Source organism: Colias eurytheme, chromosome 11 (genome assembly GCF_061535395.1).
Source record: "Colias eurytheme isolate Ceu_HAF_F1 chromosome 11, ilColEury1 Martin Lab GWU primary, whole genome shotgun sequence".
NCBI classification, from domain to species: Eukaryota; Metazoa; Arthropoda; class Insecta; order Lepidoptera; family Pieridae; genus Colias; species Colias eurytheme.
Genome location: NC_142990.1, coordinates 11798607 through 11818383, shown reverse-complemented (window position 1 = coordinate 11818383; position 19777 = coordinate 11798607). Strand labels below are relative to the sequence as shown.

General features: G+C 37.9%; 1 protein-coding gene across 1 annotated transcript in view; it reads right to left on the bottom strand.

Annotated features, from left to right (window-relative positions):
• Sec8 (exocyst complex component secretory 8) overlaps positions 1-19680 on the bottom strand; it is a 101107-nt gene extending 81427 nt beyond the window's left edge. The window contains 6 exon segments of the mRNA XM_090107147.1: positions 12508-12665; positions 13244-13367; positions 14149-14302; positions 14876-15045; positions 18731-18892; positions 19506-19680. Of these exon segments, the coding sequence (XP_089963273.1) occupies positions 12508-12665; positions 13244-13367; positions 14149-14302; positions 14876-15045; positions 18731-18892; positions 19506-19562 (825 nt within the window). The 5' untranslated portion in view covers positions 19563-19680.
• Between the last annotated feature and the right edge of the window lie 97 nt (positions 19681-19777).

Below are 19777 nucleotides of genomic sequence, written 5' to 3'. Positions count from 1 at the left end.
ATGTTAGAGTCATGAGCAGAACCATGCCATCTTGCCACAATGTCTAAAAATTTTAAATTTGCTGCTGAAACACATTGGGTGTTTATTGAAAAATAGCCTTTCCTGTTTCTGTATATTTCTGCATTATCACCACCAGGATTCGCACATGAGTGCAGTCTATTGCACCAATGACTCTCGGGAATTTTGCTATTTTGTAAAACCCTATTGCCAATGCATTCAATTCGTCCTCTGAAGTTGGATATGTTATGTACATGTGGCGCAGACTCGCTATAGCGTGAGTCACACGATGCACTATTCTACAAGCAGTAGATTCATGGACCCCAACCATATCACCACAAGTTATCAATTGGCTGCCAGTAGCATAGAAACGCAAGGCACACAGCAACTGATTCATAGGAGTTACAGCCGTCGCTCTGAAATGAAAAGCAACGGTATATTCTAAGGCCCCAAAACAACTGATAGGGTACAAAAATTGATTGATCATATATAAAAGAATTTACATAATTATTTACCTATCAATCCTGTATTTTAAGCTTTGTTCGATTCGCTCTAGTAAAATTATTGTTGTTGCTTTTGTCAAACGAAATCTTCGGACGAATTTCTCATCTGAAAGCGTATTAAATAAATCCGATCTTGGAAAAAGTTGTCTCGCAGTAATAGGTCGAGCTATAAATTCAATTATCTCTTCATCATCATCCGAGAATTCCCATAAATCCATTGTAAACTAAAGTAACGATGCACACACAAAACACCACCACTGACCACCACAGAGAAATTGTATATGGGACACCACGACAAATCAGCTGGCATTAAAAGATGGCGTCCGCTAAACACGTTTAGCAGCGCTAAATAGCCGTTTAGGAGCGTTTAATTTTGACAGTTCACTAAACGTGTTTATTGGGCATTATTTTCGTAATGCAAGACGCTAATCGTGATTAGTGAAGTAAATACGTTTAAGGAGTCCCTAATTTCATTTAAGGATCGTTGTGCAAGCCGCCCTTACAGTCAAAGACGTTGCCGGCGTTAAGTTCAAGTGCCTTATTGACAGCAGGTCCGATTGTTTTTTTTTTCCTTTGTAAAAGGATAGCCGATAGCATGATGCCTCTAGAGTTTGTATAAACTCGCGTAACAGGAATTGGCCCTGTATCAACTTATTCATTCGCCCGTTCAACATTACTGGTTATTGTAATAATGATGTTAATATGAGCTTTGGTTATTGTAGACTCTCGAGTACTTCCTGGGATAGAGTAACAGGTTGAGATGTTTGTACTAGAGCCGGACGTAGTTTGATTATGAATAACACTGGGACTCAAATTATTCGTGAATATAAAATAAACAATATTTGTTTTTGCGGAAAGTAATTTTGAATCTATAGACACGGATTTAAATGATTTTAATGATTTTCATCGTGTCAGATCCATTATTGAAAGTAAAGCACAAATTTTGTGAAATGGGAATAAGACTTGTGAATACAACCCTTTTTTTTTTTTTTTTTTTTTTTTTTTAGTGGGGAAATCTTGCATAGATACCCACGGCCTCTGGGGAAGAGGCCGTGGGTTATGTCGGATTCCTACCGACCAAAACCCCACTGTGTTCCGTCAAGCCGCATCAACGACGGGGCCACGGGTATGTGTAGAATTCATCCGTGATCCCATCAGCGGCAGCCCGTCACCGGGCCCAAACAAGCTAAGAGCCTGCCAGCTCTACCCTCATGGAGCGGCGTGAGCGGAACACGTCTCACGCCGCCTCATCCCACCGGACAATGGACTAAATCCCCACTCCATTGCCCGGCGCCCCTCGTCAAGGAGGCTGGTTGCGGCCGCGTAAATCAGCCGCAACGCGACGACGACGCCCAATAGGACGTCGGCGCCGGATCGGGTCCGCGTGAGGATCCCTCTCGCGAACCCGCTCCGCCTCCTCTTTCCGCGAGATCACGTCCTCGGAGAACGTGATCACCGCGCGCCAGGATCTGTCGCTGCCCACCATTGCGCTAACAATGGAGGGCAGAGAGAGATCCGACCCGACGACCGTGACCAAGCGAGCACGGGGCTCAGCCCACGCGGGGCACACGGCAAGTGTATGATCTGCCGTGTCCTCCGGGCAGGTGCACCAGTGGCAAGCCATGCTGGGCTCCCTCCTCGCGACTTTACACAGATACCGCCCGAAGCAACCGTGCCCAGACAGTACCTGTGTAAGGCGGAAGACACAAAATCAATATAAATTTATCTATAATATTAACTTGAAATTATATAATTTAACAAATCATCATAGTGATGCATTTATATATTTTGACATAAATTCTTGTATTAAATCTTTTTGTTTGACAAAGAATACAGTGTATCTGCCATTTAGATATAAGAGAGAACTTGCTATGTTAATAGCATATAAAATTATTAACCAGTCTGGTACATGTTTAGTATCAGACCCTGGATCTACTATAATTTTATGTAGTAGTAATTATATACATCAACCTAGTTTAAGTGTTGACAGACAATCTAGCCCTAAGCTAGATTTAAACTAGTTTATAAGACAACAGCTAAGCAGTCTTTTTCTATTGTGCATCAAAATATTCAAGGCTTGGCTAGCAAATTATTAGAAATAGAATTATTTTTAAATCATAATAGAATTAAAATATTTTGTGTAACAGAACATTGGCTTAAACAATGTCAGTTGTTAATAAATATTGATAATTATAAATTAAAAAGTATATACTTTAGAACAAACGCTATTCATGGAGGTTCTCTTATTTTTGTACACAATAGTTTAAAATGCAAGGAACGAACTGACATTGTTAGCCTTTCTGTAGAACGGACCATTGAACTGTCCTGTGTGGAGCTGGAGCGTTATATTATTGTTTGCGTTTATAGACCCCCTTCCAGTGACTATAATATGTTTGAGACAGTCATGGAAGAAATATTAAAGCGTTTAAGTAGGAGTAAAAAAAAAGTTATAGTATGTGGTGATTTTAATATTGATATACTTTTACAAACACAAACGGCAACACGAATTGTTAATTTGTTTCAGTCATTTAATCTGTATAAACTTTTTAATGAACCCACACGAATTACACCTACTTCTGCAACCTGTATTGATAATATATACTGCGACTGCAACTGTTTAGAGAAAAATATTCTCAATACACTCACTTCGGATCACTGTGGCCAGAAAGTAGTTTTTGAATGGGATTGTTTACCTGAATTTAAAAGAATTAATGTTAGGCCTATAACTAAAAAAGGCATTAATAAATTTAGAGATAATATTAATAAAAGCCTGCCCGTACTGAATGATCAATCCTGTCATAATAATCCTTGTGAAATGTTTAAAAATCTTTTTAATTTAGTGCATAATGAATTTGAAAAAATATTTAAAGTTAAATCTTTAAATATTACCAAGGATTTACCATTTAGTAAATGGGCGACACCTAGCATACATAGGTGTAGGATCGTTCTTTATGAGTTATATGGTATGAAGCAATATAATAAAGACCCATCTTTTCTTAGTTATGTTAGAAATTACTCAAAAACTTTTAAAATTGTTTGTTTTACTGCGAAGCGTTTGTATATCAGAGATAAAATACGCGACTCCGATAATAAAGTTAAAACAGTTTGGTCTATTATTAATGGTGAAATGGGTAAAAGCAAATCAAGTAATACCATAAAACTTGTTAATAATGGCATGGTTATTGACAAAAATGCTGATGTTGCGCTTGCATTTGAAGATTTCTTTAGTAGTGTCCCTGCTAGCATTACTAATAATTTAAATTCGTCTTCAGCACTTGCAGAGACCTTTTTGAGGGACCATGTTGCGGGGTGCAGCACATTATTTGAATTGCGACACGTAACTGCTAATGATATTGTTACAGCCTTTAAGACACTAAATTTAAAAAATACTTGTGATCTTTGGGGAATGTCCGTAAATTTAGTTAATAATATAATAGAAAATATTGCGAACAATTTAGCTTTTATATTTAATAAGTGTTGTGACTATGGTACATTTCCTAATTTATTAAAGCTTAGTAAAGTTATACCTCTATTTAAGAAAGGCGATCAAGAAGACTGTAACAACTATAGACCTATCTCGATTTTACCAACATTAAGTAAGGTATTCGAAAAGTTAATATTAAACCAATTGACTAGTCACTTTGCATCTAATAATTTGCTGCACACCAAACAGTTTGGTTTCACAAAGGGGCGCTCAACCACAGATGCTGGAGTTGCACTACTAACACATATATATAAGGCATGGGAAAACTCAAAAAATGCTTTGGGGATATTTTGTGACCTCTCCAAGGCATTTGACTGCGTTGAACATTGTACCTTATTGCGTAAACTTAATCACTATGGGATTAAAGGACAAGCTCAGAACCTCATAGCCTCATACCTGCATGATAGGATACAAACTGTAGTTGTTAATGGAGAACGTTCTAGCGGTGCGTCAATTAACATTGGTGTTCCACAGGGATCTATTTTAGGACCCTTCTTGTTCTTGGTATATATCAATGATCTACCTCATTATTTACAGGATAGGTGTGAAATAGTTCTGTTTGCAGATGATACCTCATTAATATTTAATGTGGATAGGCATGACCCAAATGTTGACGAAGTGAACAGTGCTCTTTTACACATATCCGACTGGTTTACTGCTAATAATTTATTATTAAATGCCAAAAAAACAACTTGTGTTGAATTTTTACTACCAAACGTTAAAAAGTTAAGCAGAAATATTACCTTGAACGGGGAGGTATTACACCCTACAGAATCGACTGTATTTCTTGGGTTAACATTGGACGAGAAACTACAGTGGGGAGCCCATGTCAACACCGCTGCAGGTAAGCTCAGTTCAGCAGCATATGCAGTCCGAAAGGTAAGGCATCTCACCGATGAAGATACAGCTAGATTGGTTTATTTCAGCTACTTTCATAGTATTATGTCCTATGGAATTCTACTATGGGGCAGGGCAGCAGATATAGAAACTATATTTATCTTACAGAAAAGAGCCATTCGTTCTATATATAATTTACGTGCTCGGGACTCACTAAGAGATCTCTTTAAGAATACTGGTATCCTTACTGTACCATCACAGTATATATTTAATAATATTTTGCATGTACACAAAAACGCCGACTTACACACAAGAGTAGGAGATAGACACTGTTATGGCACAAGGAACAGAAATAGAATTGAAATGCCATTTTTCCGATTAGCTAAAGTTAAAAATTCATTTATGGGTCAAGGTATACGCTTTTACAATAGAATTCCTCATAATATTAAAGAGTTTAGTAGTTCTAAATTTAAAACTTATATAAAAAATGTACTAGTTCAGAGAGCGTACTACAGTATTCAGGAATATATGGACGATAAAAACCCATGGAGGGTTGTCGCGTAAAAACCACAGGACAGTTCTTTGGCATGTTATTACAATACTTATATGTTGTTACATAATATGTATTTTGTAAAATTGTAAAACTGACATGATTTAAAAGAGCAACTATGGAGTTTCTTGCCGGTTCTTCTCCGTAGATACTGCTTTCCGAATCGGTGGTAAATTTTAAAATATGTAATGACGTTTCAAAAGTGCTTCTTTAAGAAGTCTAATTGAATAAATAAATGTTTGAGTTTGAGTTTGAGTTTGAGTTTGAAGGTTATGGCCCCATGCCGCCTGTCGCACCACTCTCGCAGCACCGGTCGAATTGCTGCGACCGTCCGCTCTCCAGCGCTGGGCTCTTCGAGCCGGCGTTCCCACTCCCGGAACCGCCGTTCGATAGCCTCAGCCCTCCACTGTTCAACCTCTTCATAAGATGGGTTGAACCCAAGCGACTTGGACGCCGAGACGCGGCGATACACGTCCGCGAGCATCTCGGCGTCCAGTTCCCACGGGGGCGTCCCGGCCATCACGCACGCTGCCTCGAATGAGACCGTGCGGTACGCCCTCACTACCCTAAGTGCCATGACCCGCTGCGGTCTCCGCAGGAATGGTCTATTACGGGCGCTTAGGGCGTCTGCCCAGATGGGGGCCCCGTAGAGGGCCATGGAGCGGATTACGCCTGTGTACAGACGGCGACACCCACCCCTGGCACCCCTAAGGTTCGGGAGCAAGCTTCCCAGTGCCCCAGCCACCCCTACAAGTCGGGGGGCGAGGCGACGGAAGTGCTCCACGAACTTCCATCTGCTGTCAAGCACAATGCCTAGGTACCGCATTGTGGATCCAACCTTGATGGGAACCCCGCTGACCCTGATCTCCGATCCGGCGCTGTGTAGCCTTCGACGGCCGGGAAAGAAGATAGCCTCTGACTTTTCCAGCGCCACCTCCAGACCCAGCCGCCGAATGCGACGCACCACGTCCGCCACCCCCGCTGTGAATACAACCCTAGCACAATCTACAGTTCTTTCAACATTGATAAGGTTTTGTAATGCCCTTGTTGTTAACCAAGGACTAGATAAATTACATGACTTCATAGCTACTTTTTATAATCAACGATGTTCTCGAGTTTTCAAAATCATAAGAGGTTACATTCTTTTGTTTAAAAAGAGTATTGAAAGTCTCGCATGCGCAGAGTTTTCATTTAATTGGAATAAATGCAAATTGCTGTTGCAATATTGAATAGGTATTCACCACAAGGTTTCATAACATCGAACGGTAGACTTGTTAGATAAAAAAAAAAAAGGCTCTTGCTGAAGCATTATTGTCAAAAGAACGTTAAAATTCGCGAAATATTTTAGAATGATAAAAAAAAAAGATTTCTGCTTCTTTATTAACGATCTTCGTACAAATCTCGTTGTCGAAGTACACACAGATTCCTGTTCAATAGATTGATAGTGGTTCAGTTTTCCTACAAGAAAGTAATGATCAACTTAAAAGTCGAATATTATCAAAGAATCACTGACACAGAAAGTTGTTATCATAGTTATTAAATAGAGTTAAAATATTTAAGAAGACCTCAAGCATAATCAGTTAAGTGTTAACATTTTAAAATATTAACAGACTGAAATAGTCTCAAAGCATCATGTCATAAGAAAAAGATTTTCTCCTCGTGTTCATAGATGATGGGCTTACATACAAGTTTTTCATTTCGATGTCGGTACCTACGCAAGGCAAATCCAAGAATACCGCATGTAGATTTTATTAGTAGAAACTAGTTGTCTCCACATAATGTTCAATTTGGGCAAAAAAAAAAAGTAAAGATTCGCGACGACTACAAGCCGAACATAAGTTGTTGATCCGAACATAAGTAAAGTAATTGAAGCCGATAAAATGATATTATTGATTTAAATTTAAGGTGTCACATATGATAAAAAAATGCTTGCTGTTGTTGACGCATTTACTGGTAAATATTGTCACCTAGCTCCTGTTAAAAATGTGTCTCCAAAAAAAAAAGAGCATGTTAAGCGCTTTGTTTTTGTTATCTTATTTAAGGCGCTGAAAGGAATAGTAGCCGATCAAGCTACGTCATTCGCAGGTAGCGAACTCATAAACTTGTGTTGACAGTGTCCTTTTGAGTTTTACAAAATTACAAGCGGGATGAGTTGCGCTAACGGGTTATTTTAAAAGGTTTATGTCTGTTCTTAAGTTCATTGTTTCATTATCGCTGAAAATCATGAACGTAGATAATGGTATTCTACAGTTATTGGCGAAATTCAACTTACTTTGAATTGTATTGTATGAAAGAAACGCACAGCACAGGCGACAGCCCAATGCAATTGTCTATAGGCTGCAAGACCACTACGTTATAATGATTTAGTACGAGTGTCAACACTTTAAAAGTTAACCTGTTTGAAATTAGAAATAACGCAAAAGTCAGGATGGACGAGCATTTGAACGTCTATAAGGATCGTATTGAAAAAAAAAAAAAAAAGGCATTCTGTTTAATGTTGATATTGTGTTAGTAAGAAAGAAAAGCCGATTGTAACATCAATATTATTTTACTTGTTTTGGCGGTCATTTATGATTATTGAATTGTCTCAAGGTAGACTATGAAAATGTGATATCGTCGGTAGTGGTAAATGGATGATGGAAGTCGGTGTGACTTTAGAACCTGGTTCAGTCCTCGTAATTTAATTATTAGCTGTTAATCTGCCCCGTAAAGTGTTCTTATTATACCTAGCATACATCAAGGTATAAGTGCAAGGTGGTTTTGTGTATTCCTGTAAATACACTAGATATGTCACTGGACGACGATTTGATGGCGTGTCATACGATGTAAATTACTAAGTTAGGAGAAAAGTTCTCCAGTCCATACAAAATAATCTCAACTTTGCGATAACGAGAGGTATCGAATCGAGCCTCAAACTGGAGGTCATGCTCAGTACATATTTGTGTCAAGAACTTCCAAATTTATCTAAGCATTTGGAAAGTGAGCCAATGAATAAAAATGTATTCCATAAAAGTTACTCCTTACTTCCAGTAATTTTCAAGTTGCCTGGCAGAGATTGCTGTGTAGCAATAAGGCCGCATATTGTGCAAAATATTTTTACTTTATAAGTTTGTACTAGATTTTCTTACATTGTTTTGTAAAATAAAGTATTGTAAAAAAATAAATACTTCGTATAATTTTATTTTTGTTTTATTTTATTATTTTTACCTATTTACTTCCTCGGTTGTTACATAGTTCCGTATAGTTAATCTAAGTAATACACAAAAGTTTCATAACACACATGCACACCACACTTTAATAGCTCAATAATAGCTCTGTGTTTGACAAAGCAAGGCGTGTATGTCATATTGTACATTGGAAGCTCCGCGCTGCATGTAGTTCCAGATGTTATGGGTAGCATTGCGCTCCTTGTGATAACAGTACATGGCAGGCTCCGCGCTGCATGTAGTTCCAGATGTTATGGGTAGCATTGCGCTCCTTGTGATAACAGTACATGGCAGGCTCCGCGCTGCATGTAGTTCCAGATGTTATGGGTAGCATTGCGCTCCTTGTGATAACAGTACATGGCAGGCTCCGCGCTGCATGTAGTTCCAGATGTTATGGGTAGCATTGCGCTCCTTGTGATAACAGTACATGGCAGGCTCCGCGCTGCATGTAGTTCCAGATGTTATGGGTAGCATTGCGCTCCTTGTGATAACAGTACATGGCAGGCTCCGCGCTGCATGTAGTTCCAGATGTTATGGGTAGCATTGCGCTCCTTGTGATAACAGTACATGGCAGGCTCCGCGCTGCATGTAGTTCCAGATGTTATGGGTAGCATTGCGCTCCTTGTGATAACAGTACATGGCAGGCTCCGCGCTGCATGTAGTTCCAGATGTTATGGGTAGCATTGCGCTCCTTGTGATAACAGTACATGGCAGGCTCCGCGCTGCATGTAGTTCCAGATGTTATGGGTAGCATTGCGCTCCTTGTGATAACAGTACATGGCAGGCTCCGCGCTGCATGTAGTTCCAGATGTTATGGGTAGCATTGCGCTCCTTGTGATAACAGTACATGGCAGGCTCCGCGCTGCATGTAGTTCCAGATGTTATGGGTAGCATTGCGCTCCTTGTGATAACAGTACATGGCAGGCTCCGCGCTGCATGTAGTTCCAGATGTTATGGGTAGCATTGCGCTCCTTGTGATAACAGTACATGGCAGGCTCCGCGCTGCATGTAGTTCCAGATGTTATGGGTAGCATTGCGCTCCTTGTGATAACAGTACATGGCAGGCTCCGCGCTGCATGTAGTTCCAGATGTTATGGGTAGCATTGCGCTCCTTGTGATAACAGTACATGGCAGGCTCCGCGCTGCATGTAGTTCCAGATGTTATGGGTAGCATTGCGCTCCTTGTGATAACAGTACATGGCAGGCTCCGCGCTGCATGTAGTTCCAGATGTTATGGGTAGCATTGCGCTCCTTGTGATAACAGTACATGGCAGGCTCCGCGCTGCATGTAGTTCCAGATGTTATGGGTAGCATTGCGCTCCTTGTGATAACAGTACATGGCAGGCTCCGCGCTGCATGTAGTTCCAGATGTTGTGGGTAGCATTGCGCTCCTTGTGATAACAGTACATGGCAGGCTCCGCGCTGCATGTAGTTCCAGATGTTATGGGTAGCATTGCGCTCCTTGTGATAACAGTACATGGCAGGCTCCGCGCTGCATGTAGTTCCAGATGTTATGGGTAGCATTGCGCTCCTTGTGATAACAGTACATGGCAGGCTCCGCGCTGCATGTAGTTCCAGATGTTATGGGTAGCATTGCGCTCCTTGTGATAACAGTACATGGCAGGCTCCGCGCTGCATGTAGTTCCAGATGTTGTGGGTAGCATTGCGCTCCTTGTGATAACAGTACATGGCAGGCTCCGCGCTGCATGTAGTTCCAGATGTTGTGGGTAGCATTGCGCTCCTTGTGATAACAGTACATGGCAGGCTCCGCGCTGCATGTAGTTCCAGATGTTATGGGTAGCATTGCGCTCCTTGTGATAACAGTACATGGCAGGCTCCGCGCTGCATGTAGTTCCAGATGTTATGGGTAGCATTGCGCTCGTTGTGATAACAGTACATGGCAGGCTCCGCGCTGCATGTAGTTCCAGTTGTTGTGGGTAGCTTCAAGCTCCTTGTAGTCACAGTACATATGAGGCTCCGCGCTGTATGTAGTTCCAGATTTTGCGCGAAGCATTGCGCTTGATGTGACTACAGTACATTTCAGGCTCCGCGCTGCATGTAGTTCCAGTATTTGTTCAGAGCTCTACACTTACAATATAATACACACACACACAATACATTCAAAGCTTCGCCTTTAGGCGACAGTAGCAGTTGTTGATATCACCGATGATGACGATGATGAGTAATAATTTGAGAGTCGGTGTGTAAAGTTACAAACCGGGAAGGGAAAAGAGTTTGAATACAACAAATGAAATACGACGCAGAAGTAATCTCGCAAAATTACTTGTCGAATTGTTCGCGCGAGAACGCGCTCGTTGTCAGAATGGCCGTGTGAGAGAATCATAACAGAGTAGTTGTTATGTGGCTATACCTTCCTATTATAATGTACTCTACTGTGTATAACATAATGTCGATATTGAATTGATATGAAATGCATGGAGTTACGGGCCATGCTATGGTTTATATTCCTTGAGTCAGTAGCTCGATGATATAGTCTCGGTACTACCATCAACCGCGCAAGGTGTGCGCACTGAGTCATTATTTAATATTATTTCACATATCTACCTAATTATAATTAATTATGGAGAGTTATTTAAATTCTCCGACATGTATACATATATTTTTAGTACAACTTTCTACAGGGTGTCCAGTAAGGGTAGCGGGTATTTGATAGTTAAATAAAATGATAATTATAATTAATTAAATATATCCTTTATTTTTAATTCAAAAACAGTTTCTTGGAAATTTATTTGGTGACTATAACATTATCTAAAGGTGTACCACCACGCTGCTGGCACTCCTCTAACCTTGAACGTAGGTTGGCGACGACGCGTTGACAAAACGAAGTTGGGATTGCCCTCATCTCAATTGATGGAGAATATCACGATATTCTCCTTCAATTGACTCAGATTCGTTGGTGGTTATCGTGTACATTACCCTTAAGATATCCCCATAAAAAAATAGTCGAGAGAACTAAGATCTGGACTTCTGGAGGGCCAATTAATAGAGCCCCTACGCGAGAAAACTTTGTTTTGAAACAATTCGTTTACAGCCTCTATTGATGCCCCTGCCTTGTGGCATATGGCTCCATATTGCTGAAAATAATGTTCTTGAATTAAACCCTGGGAAATCTTGTAATGCTGGCGCCAAAAAAGGCATTAACATGTCACAATATCGGTCTGTATTCATCGTAACTGCTCGCCCACGTCTGTTTTCTTGGAAAAAGGGGCCTTGTTTCTGCATGTCTAACGCTTTGGGGATCTCTATTTTGAATTTTAACAGTGGACCCGGTATTAACGAACATTTTAATCCACTTTCGTATCACATCATCGCTTGGCGCTGTGCGTATGCGATTATCTTTGCGACATAAACGCAAAGCAGTAACAATGGAATCGTTATTGCGATAAACGCTCGCACACAAAAAGTGCGATACGTTTCGGGATACGGCTCTATGGTAAATAAAATTCCATGAAACGACGCACGCGACGTTGCCCTCCCCGTGCCCCTGATACTTCACTTGACGCTGTGATCCAATAAACAAACTCCCGCTACTCTTACTGGACACCCTGTACTATGATGGTGATATGGATGGACATTATAAATAGCAGCTGATATGAAATTTTAATCACAATAACAAAAAAATAATATTAAAACACATATGATGATAAAAAGCACTAAATCACCACAGTACAATACATTTTAACCACTTTAAATGGTCACTTTTAAGTTCTATAAACGTAACATCTATAATTTGACTTTTTTATAATTTTTTAAAGAAAAGAATCAAAAATAAAAATACGATCACGAGGCGGGATTCGAACCCGCGTCTTCCTTTCCGGTTTGATGCCTGACCTGAATTTGGCCCCGTTTTTGACGCAGTATGATTTTTTTTTGTAATGTAATATCCATATTGCATGCAAGAAATATTACCTCTGTAGCCTCCTTCAACTGTCCCAATACTCCTAAAGCCTCCAACGATATCAACACTGTAGTTTCGAACGTCATATCGTCTTCAGTTAATGACGCCTCATATTCCGGTGTTATGTCTTGTAAATACGCGTCTGTGAGCTCCTCGCTTTTTGTTAACTCTGAAAATATTTGAAATTTCAACAATATGCAGGTAGTCTTTAAACACAAACATAAATTCAAATTGATTTCATCTAGAAGCCCTTAAGAATCGTCAAAATACACAATTTAATACTACACAATGACTCGGAAAGCTATTTCTAAAAAAAAGAGCAGATAAGAAATTCTGTAGTTGCTCTTTTAAAATCAAATCAATTCAGCTTAAAATTCCAATTCAGCTTAAAATTCAGATAAGTTTGGATTACATAAATAGAATATGCTACAAATAGGGACCAAAATGACAAAATTTAATCATGAAAATTATACAGTTTATAAGATACTAGTGGTCCGCCCCGGCTTCGCCCGTGGTACATATTTAGTATCCTATGTCCTTCTTCTGGCTCTAAACTACCTCCCTGCCAATTTTCAGCTAAATCGGTTCAGCCGTTCTAGAGTTATAAGTGGAGTAACTAACACGACTTTCTTTTATATATATAGATGTAGTTAAATTAAGTAATTCCTATTTTTTTATGTCAACATGTTAATAATAAAAAATATCATTCCCATATTCAATTTTTTTGTTTTTAATATAGAATCTTACCAGCAAGCAGCAACGCAGTACGGCGTCTCGCAGACACGCGCCTGTTGAGCGGCGTGCGATCATCTTTGTACACCGCGTCGTTCAAGTTACGCACTATTATGTCCACCAGTTCGATTTTTTTAGCCTGAAATTGTTATTTTGTAAAGATGAATTGAACAAATATTAAATTTTATACAACACTTTTTATCATTTTTTTTTCTTATGTTAACCCTATCAAGGTCAGTTCTCTGCAAACTAGACACTGATTTGTTTCACAGTTAGATGATGTAGTTAGACTCAAACTCAAACATTTATTTATTCAATTAGACTTCTTCTAGAAGCACTTTTGAAACGGCATTACATATTTTTAACATTTACCACCGATTCGGAAAGCAGTCTCTATGGCTCTACCTATAAAACTCTACAAAATAGAGCTGTTACAAAAAGTAGAGCCATGTTAATCAATATGCGAGTAGACGATGTAGAGTCCTATCCTTGGCAATTCTTTACAATAATAATTAAAGTATACAGAACGCATTATATAGAGCTAATAGACAAGATAGAGACGTGCCGCAGTTCCTCCCGCACTATATGGAGCGTCTAGAGTCAACATAGAGCAGGTAGAGCCTATAGTTGGTCGCGGAAGAATTCTAACAAATACCCGCGGCCCCATCATTAAAGCGGCTCGACGGAACACAGTGGGGTTTTAGTCGGTAAGAATCCGACATAACCCACGGCTCCTTCCCCGGGGGCCGTGGGTATCTTTGGAAGATTTCCCCACTATAAAAAAAAAAAAAAAAAAGGTAGAGCCTATAGTTACCTCTAAATGCTTGGTAGTAGCGGAGAGTGTGTGCGGTACTGCAGCACTATATAGACTCATAGAGCATCTAGATTAGAAAAATAGCAGGTAGAGTCTATAGAGTTACCTCTAAATGCTTGGTGGTAGCAGACAACGCAGACACGTGCGGTAGATGTTCCCTTGCGGTATCTAGAGCAGTATGTAGAGCATGCGCCGCGCCAACTACACGCTTACGGGCCGCTAGTTCGCGGGCTTCACGCTCGCTTACTACCACACGTTCACTGTATACAAATATTTGAATACTATAATATGTTTAAACAATTAATTTAAGCATTTCTTTTAAAATTTAATATTTCATTAATTATTCATGCAGTTTTCAGGTACTTGCAAATATGTAATAGCAATTGTATTGTATGTACAGGAAAGATATTTCACTGAATATTATGTACAGCATAATATAGTGCTGAGTGCTACTTCCCTTGTGTTAAAATAAATGTTTTCTTTCTTTATTTTCTGTCTTGCATAAAATTTTAGATCATTCTCTATAACTTGTAGATACATATTATACATACTAAGTATATTATTTATTATTATTTTTATTTCATAACGCAGATTTCTCAAGCGTATCTATCATTTTGATAGATCCAGTACAGGTCATGCAAGACATGTCAGGATAAGATTCATTTTAATATAATTAGAACGCCTTCAGGAAGAATTTTCAAAGTAATTTTTTTTTTAATTTCAATCAATACCATAAATTAATGAAAATTGTATCCTATTTTGTGTAAAATTAAACATGTAATGCTTTGGGGTAAAACCTGTTAATTACTGAAATAAATAAATAAAATACTCACATATCAGTCAACATCCGTAACGCATGATGATGCGTGCGAGCGTCCGCCCACAGACGCCGCAAGTCGTCCCTTCGCACTCGCAACAACGCTCTACACGCTGATAGTCGAGCCTCAGCGGCTGAACAGTGCTGACCCCACGCGCTGAGCGCTGCACCCACTGCGCTGAATTTCTGTGATTTTACAGTATTGTAAATAAATAAATAAATATTTCGGGACAATTTTCACACACGGCACGATCTGATCCCATACTAAGCTTTCGCTTGTGTTATGGAAACCAGATGGCTGATAAATATATAATTTTAAATAAGTACTTATATAGATAATTAACACCCAGACACAGAGCAAACATCTATGTTCATCACACAAATATTTACCACGGGTGGGGATCGAACCCACAACCTCTGGCTTATATATAGATTTCTGTGGTATCTGGGAGACACCTGTTAACTCCAAAAAGTTAAATTTTCAGGAGAAGCAATTTAACATATTATTGGCTGCTAAAAATCGGATATAAGATATAAATGAATTATGTCATATTATAATGAAATATCATATATTAACCCTTTTTTTGCTTGTACAGTTTACAAAATTGACGCAGTAGTTTAGCGAATAATGTGACTTATCCATAGAAATCTAAATAACAAGACACTAGAAGTCGTAAGCGTGCGTGACCTTGTCGCCACTCAGGTGATTTGCACATCACCAGTGCATTCGTCACTGTTCAGTTGCTCTGGAGACGTATGAGTGTATACATGGTGTGTTTCAGCAATTCCCATTGCGGAAATTCTTCCACAAGTTGTAGTTATACTTATAAAGGAATAATATTTCATCGGAAAATATTTTTTTTTAGAAATAATGCCGTTTTTCCTTAAAATTATAGAATATTTACAAGTATTACGAGTGTCACCATAGTAATCGAAATAACAATGAATGACACAGTCGACCATTCTTATTATCACGTTTGTTCGTATTGGAGCAAAAAGTCTCATATACTTAGGGATGTTATTCTAAAATAAACCGTAAATTCGTGCGTTAGGATACATATTCAAAAGCTTAATTTAATAGATAAGTTAGTTTTCACTAAATCAAGCTGTCCAATAAAAGGCATAGTTTACTTGTGTGTACTGTTTAGCTTTCGGTTTGAATGTGTTGATTTTGGCGACAGCGGTTTTCATACGAATTATGACATTATAGCCCTTCTATGTGTCTTGTTATTTAGATTTCTATGGACTTATCAGATTATAACCAAAAAAAAATATTGCAGTGGAATGGACTTATCTCAAAATGAGCAAAATAAAAATAATGATTATTTCATTGCTATTCATTTAATTAAAACAATTTTACGTTATTTTTGTTATATTTCTTTATTTATAAGTTAATTTCACAATGGAATCACTGTTATGGCTAATTTTAATAAAAGTATGGACTTAACAGGAGTGTACATGCAACAAAAAATTTAAATAAAGGCACATATCAAATAAATACCAAAACAAAAGAATCACTCATTTGGATACTAATCATAATCTTCTTCGCTATCTGAGTAGTTTTCCAAAACAGAAGCTGATTGGTTTAAATTAGAATAGAAATCGCGATATATTGAACTCAAACTCAAACTCAAACATTCATTTATTCAATTAGACTACTATTTAGTAGCACTTTCGAATTTGATCAATGAATTGCATAAGATCCATTAAATCTTTAAACTTTTTGGTTAAAGATTTAACCCATTGACCACCGTAAGGCCCGATCGGGGCGCGACACAATAGATTTTCTATTGTGTCTGTGATTCCGAGGACTGATGGATTAATGGATCAATCGCCAATCCTCCGACATATGCCTGTTCAGGGAGTAATGTTTCTAAACAAAATATACTTTGCCTTCCTCTTCTTTTCATTGAAAATGTCCTAAAAGGCTCTGATTTCTCCAATGAATACTTAAAACTTACTTCCGCTGATTTTTTTTCAAATTTTAGCCAGAAAATACTTTTCCAAGCAAAAGATTGTTTTGAAATGTCAATATTTTTTTTGACAAAATTCATAGTAGTTTCGAAAAACCGTAAAATTCGGTTTGTGTCATAAATTTCACCGAGAAATTTTTGCTTGTCATTTTTATAACATTCAACTGCAATATTCGGGTTGTACTCTTTAACAAATCTTTCTATCAACGCATGATCACCGTCACACTCTAATAAAATGAGTGTGACCTGGCACGAGAAACTTGTGGTGGCTTTCGGTAGATTTTTGAGCCAATGCAATACAATACATAACAGGTAATATACAGGGTGGTTCTAAATTACGTTGACAAATTTGAAAATAATAAATTTAAAAAATGGGACATGCTGCGTTGCTTTTGTTTTTTAATTATTATTTTCACATGATTTGGAGCCAACTTATAGTTATTTGTGAAAAGAATAAATTAAAAATTAGTAATTTTTTGCAATAATATCCTTATATGGTAAGCGGCAGTGCAAGATACTGTGACTTTAATACAATGTGCTTGGGCCATCTTGGTGATCGTCCGGGAAGAGGCAGAAAAAGAACTCTGAGGACGCCTAGGCTTCGACATATCGTCAAACAAAGATTGACCCGCAATCCACAAGCCAAGGTAAGAAAAATGGCTCGAGATTTAGGTGTAAGTCATTCAACGTTGCAACGAGTTGTTAAAAATGAGCTCAAGTTAACAGCATACAAGCTGCGAAAAGCGCAGCGGTTGGGTGATAAAGATAAAAAAATACTCCTGAAATAATATGTCGCTTACTGAAAGCGCGCTCCGCTGGTGAAGCGTGGAAAAATATTTTTTTCACAGATGAAGAAATTTTTCCGATTGAACAGTCTCATAACCGCCATAACGATAGAGTTTACTCTCCTAGTCACCCCGGAGCCACATCAATTATCCCCCATCGGCAAAATGGTGGTTATTTTGAAAATAAATAGATATTTACATTAAAATAACACTGTATTTTAATTATTTAGTAGTCACCGTTATATATACCAAATTGTAAATATAAATCCAAATCTGATAAGTTGCAATAATTAACATGTAGGTATCTCATGTTTTTGGTACATACGCGGTAACTGGGACTTAACAAGTTTTAGTCCATAGGCATAAAGCTTGGAATTAACATTTATGTACTTGTTATATTAGTTATCAGGTTTGGCATCAAAAGTTACTATGATATATTAATGATAATTATAACATATCTTGATTGTAGCAAAAAATTTTGGATTTAACAGGAGTGTACATTTTTTTTTCATTTACTTCCCGTGGACGTAGAGATATCACGCCTGGATCAAAAAAATCTGCGCTTTCTGTACTTATCAAACATGTATCTAACAAAATTTTGCCAAAAATGGAGTTAACAGGTGTCTCCCAGATGCCACAGATTTATTTCTTAACTTGTTTAGTATATTCTTCACACTTCATCTTTATGTAAGTCTTCTTTACAGTAGACCATTTTTATTTTGAATTTCACTGTCGAAAAACCTCCACATTTCGAATAAAGAGCGTGTGTGCCGAGCACACGTGTCAGAAGCGAAACTTCTTTGGCATGATTCAAAGATACCAAAATTGTCGCCTCGCTACATAATGTGATGGTATTGCCATGACGCGAATTTGAAATTTAGCTCTCAACGACCCTCAAGAAGTTTCGATTATCTCAATTATTATTTTAACAGTATTGTCTAGAATCCAATATTGTGTCTTAAGGAGTGTTTTTACAGAAAATAAAAATGTCTGGCAATTTGAATTAATATACACAGTCCATGCTTATCAACTAATCTAGACAGTCAATGCATTATATTTAGGAACCATAGATACCAATATTGTAATTATCTAGCAGAACTAAAAGCTACATACCTGCATAACCTCAGTAATTTCATTAGCGTGTGCTGCTACAAGCTCATCAAGCCTTGCATCACTCTTCTTATATTCCTTCTCTAGTTTGGCTCTCTCTTTCTCTCTCTGTTCATTTGTTTCACTCGCTGATAATGTGCGAATAACAGACATCAATAGACCACTCTGGAAATTTTAAATTTATTAATACTTTGACTTAGAAAAATTAAATACAGTTCATAATAGATTAAGATTTTATTCTTATTCATTACATAATAATTATAATCTGTATGATAAAAACTTGAGAATTGCTCTACCAATTTGGGTAATTTAATTTTAATCTTTTCGGTAAGGCACTTAAAGAAGGAAGGTTCTTAAAGACAGAAAAAAAGAAACTGATAAATGTCTACCGGGCGAACACCTAGCAGATAATAAAAATTAATATCTAGAGGAAATTAGGAAAAAAAAATGAAAGTATTTTTTTATTCACATATATTTTCTATAAGTGTATATAATAACTTCCTATAGCTTTACTGTATGAATTCACAGTTATTTATTAAGATAGTATAAACTTTAAAAGGGGGGCGGCAGCTGAGAATTATGTTGATATGTCATATCATTGTTAAGAGCTCACAGAAATATGTTCCCAAAACTATAGCGTACCATAAGTTCGAGGTAATTAGAGCTACTTGGTTTGCAGTACGTATAGAGATTTCATATTAGTTATCGTGCCAAGTTTTGATTGCAAATAAATAGGCAAATAGTATCACCGAAAGTCGAAAATTCACAAAAAACATACCGTTTCTTTGCCCTGTTTTACCCCTCTAGGGGGTTTTGTAGGAGGTGAAGCCGACATGGTTTATAATTTAATCAGAATTATACTTATAAATATCAATTATCATGGATATGAATTAAAAAATTCTGATTTCCAAATTGTAAATGCACTTTTAAAATTTTATTATGTCAACAAATGTCAAATATCTATCATCATTAAAAAATCCAAATGTCATTTGTCAAATCGTATAAAGGTGCGCAGTGCGCGCCCATGAACGTTGTGTAAAAACGTGGTAA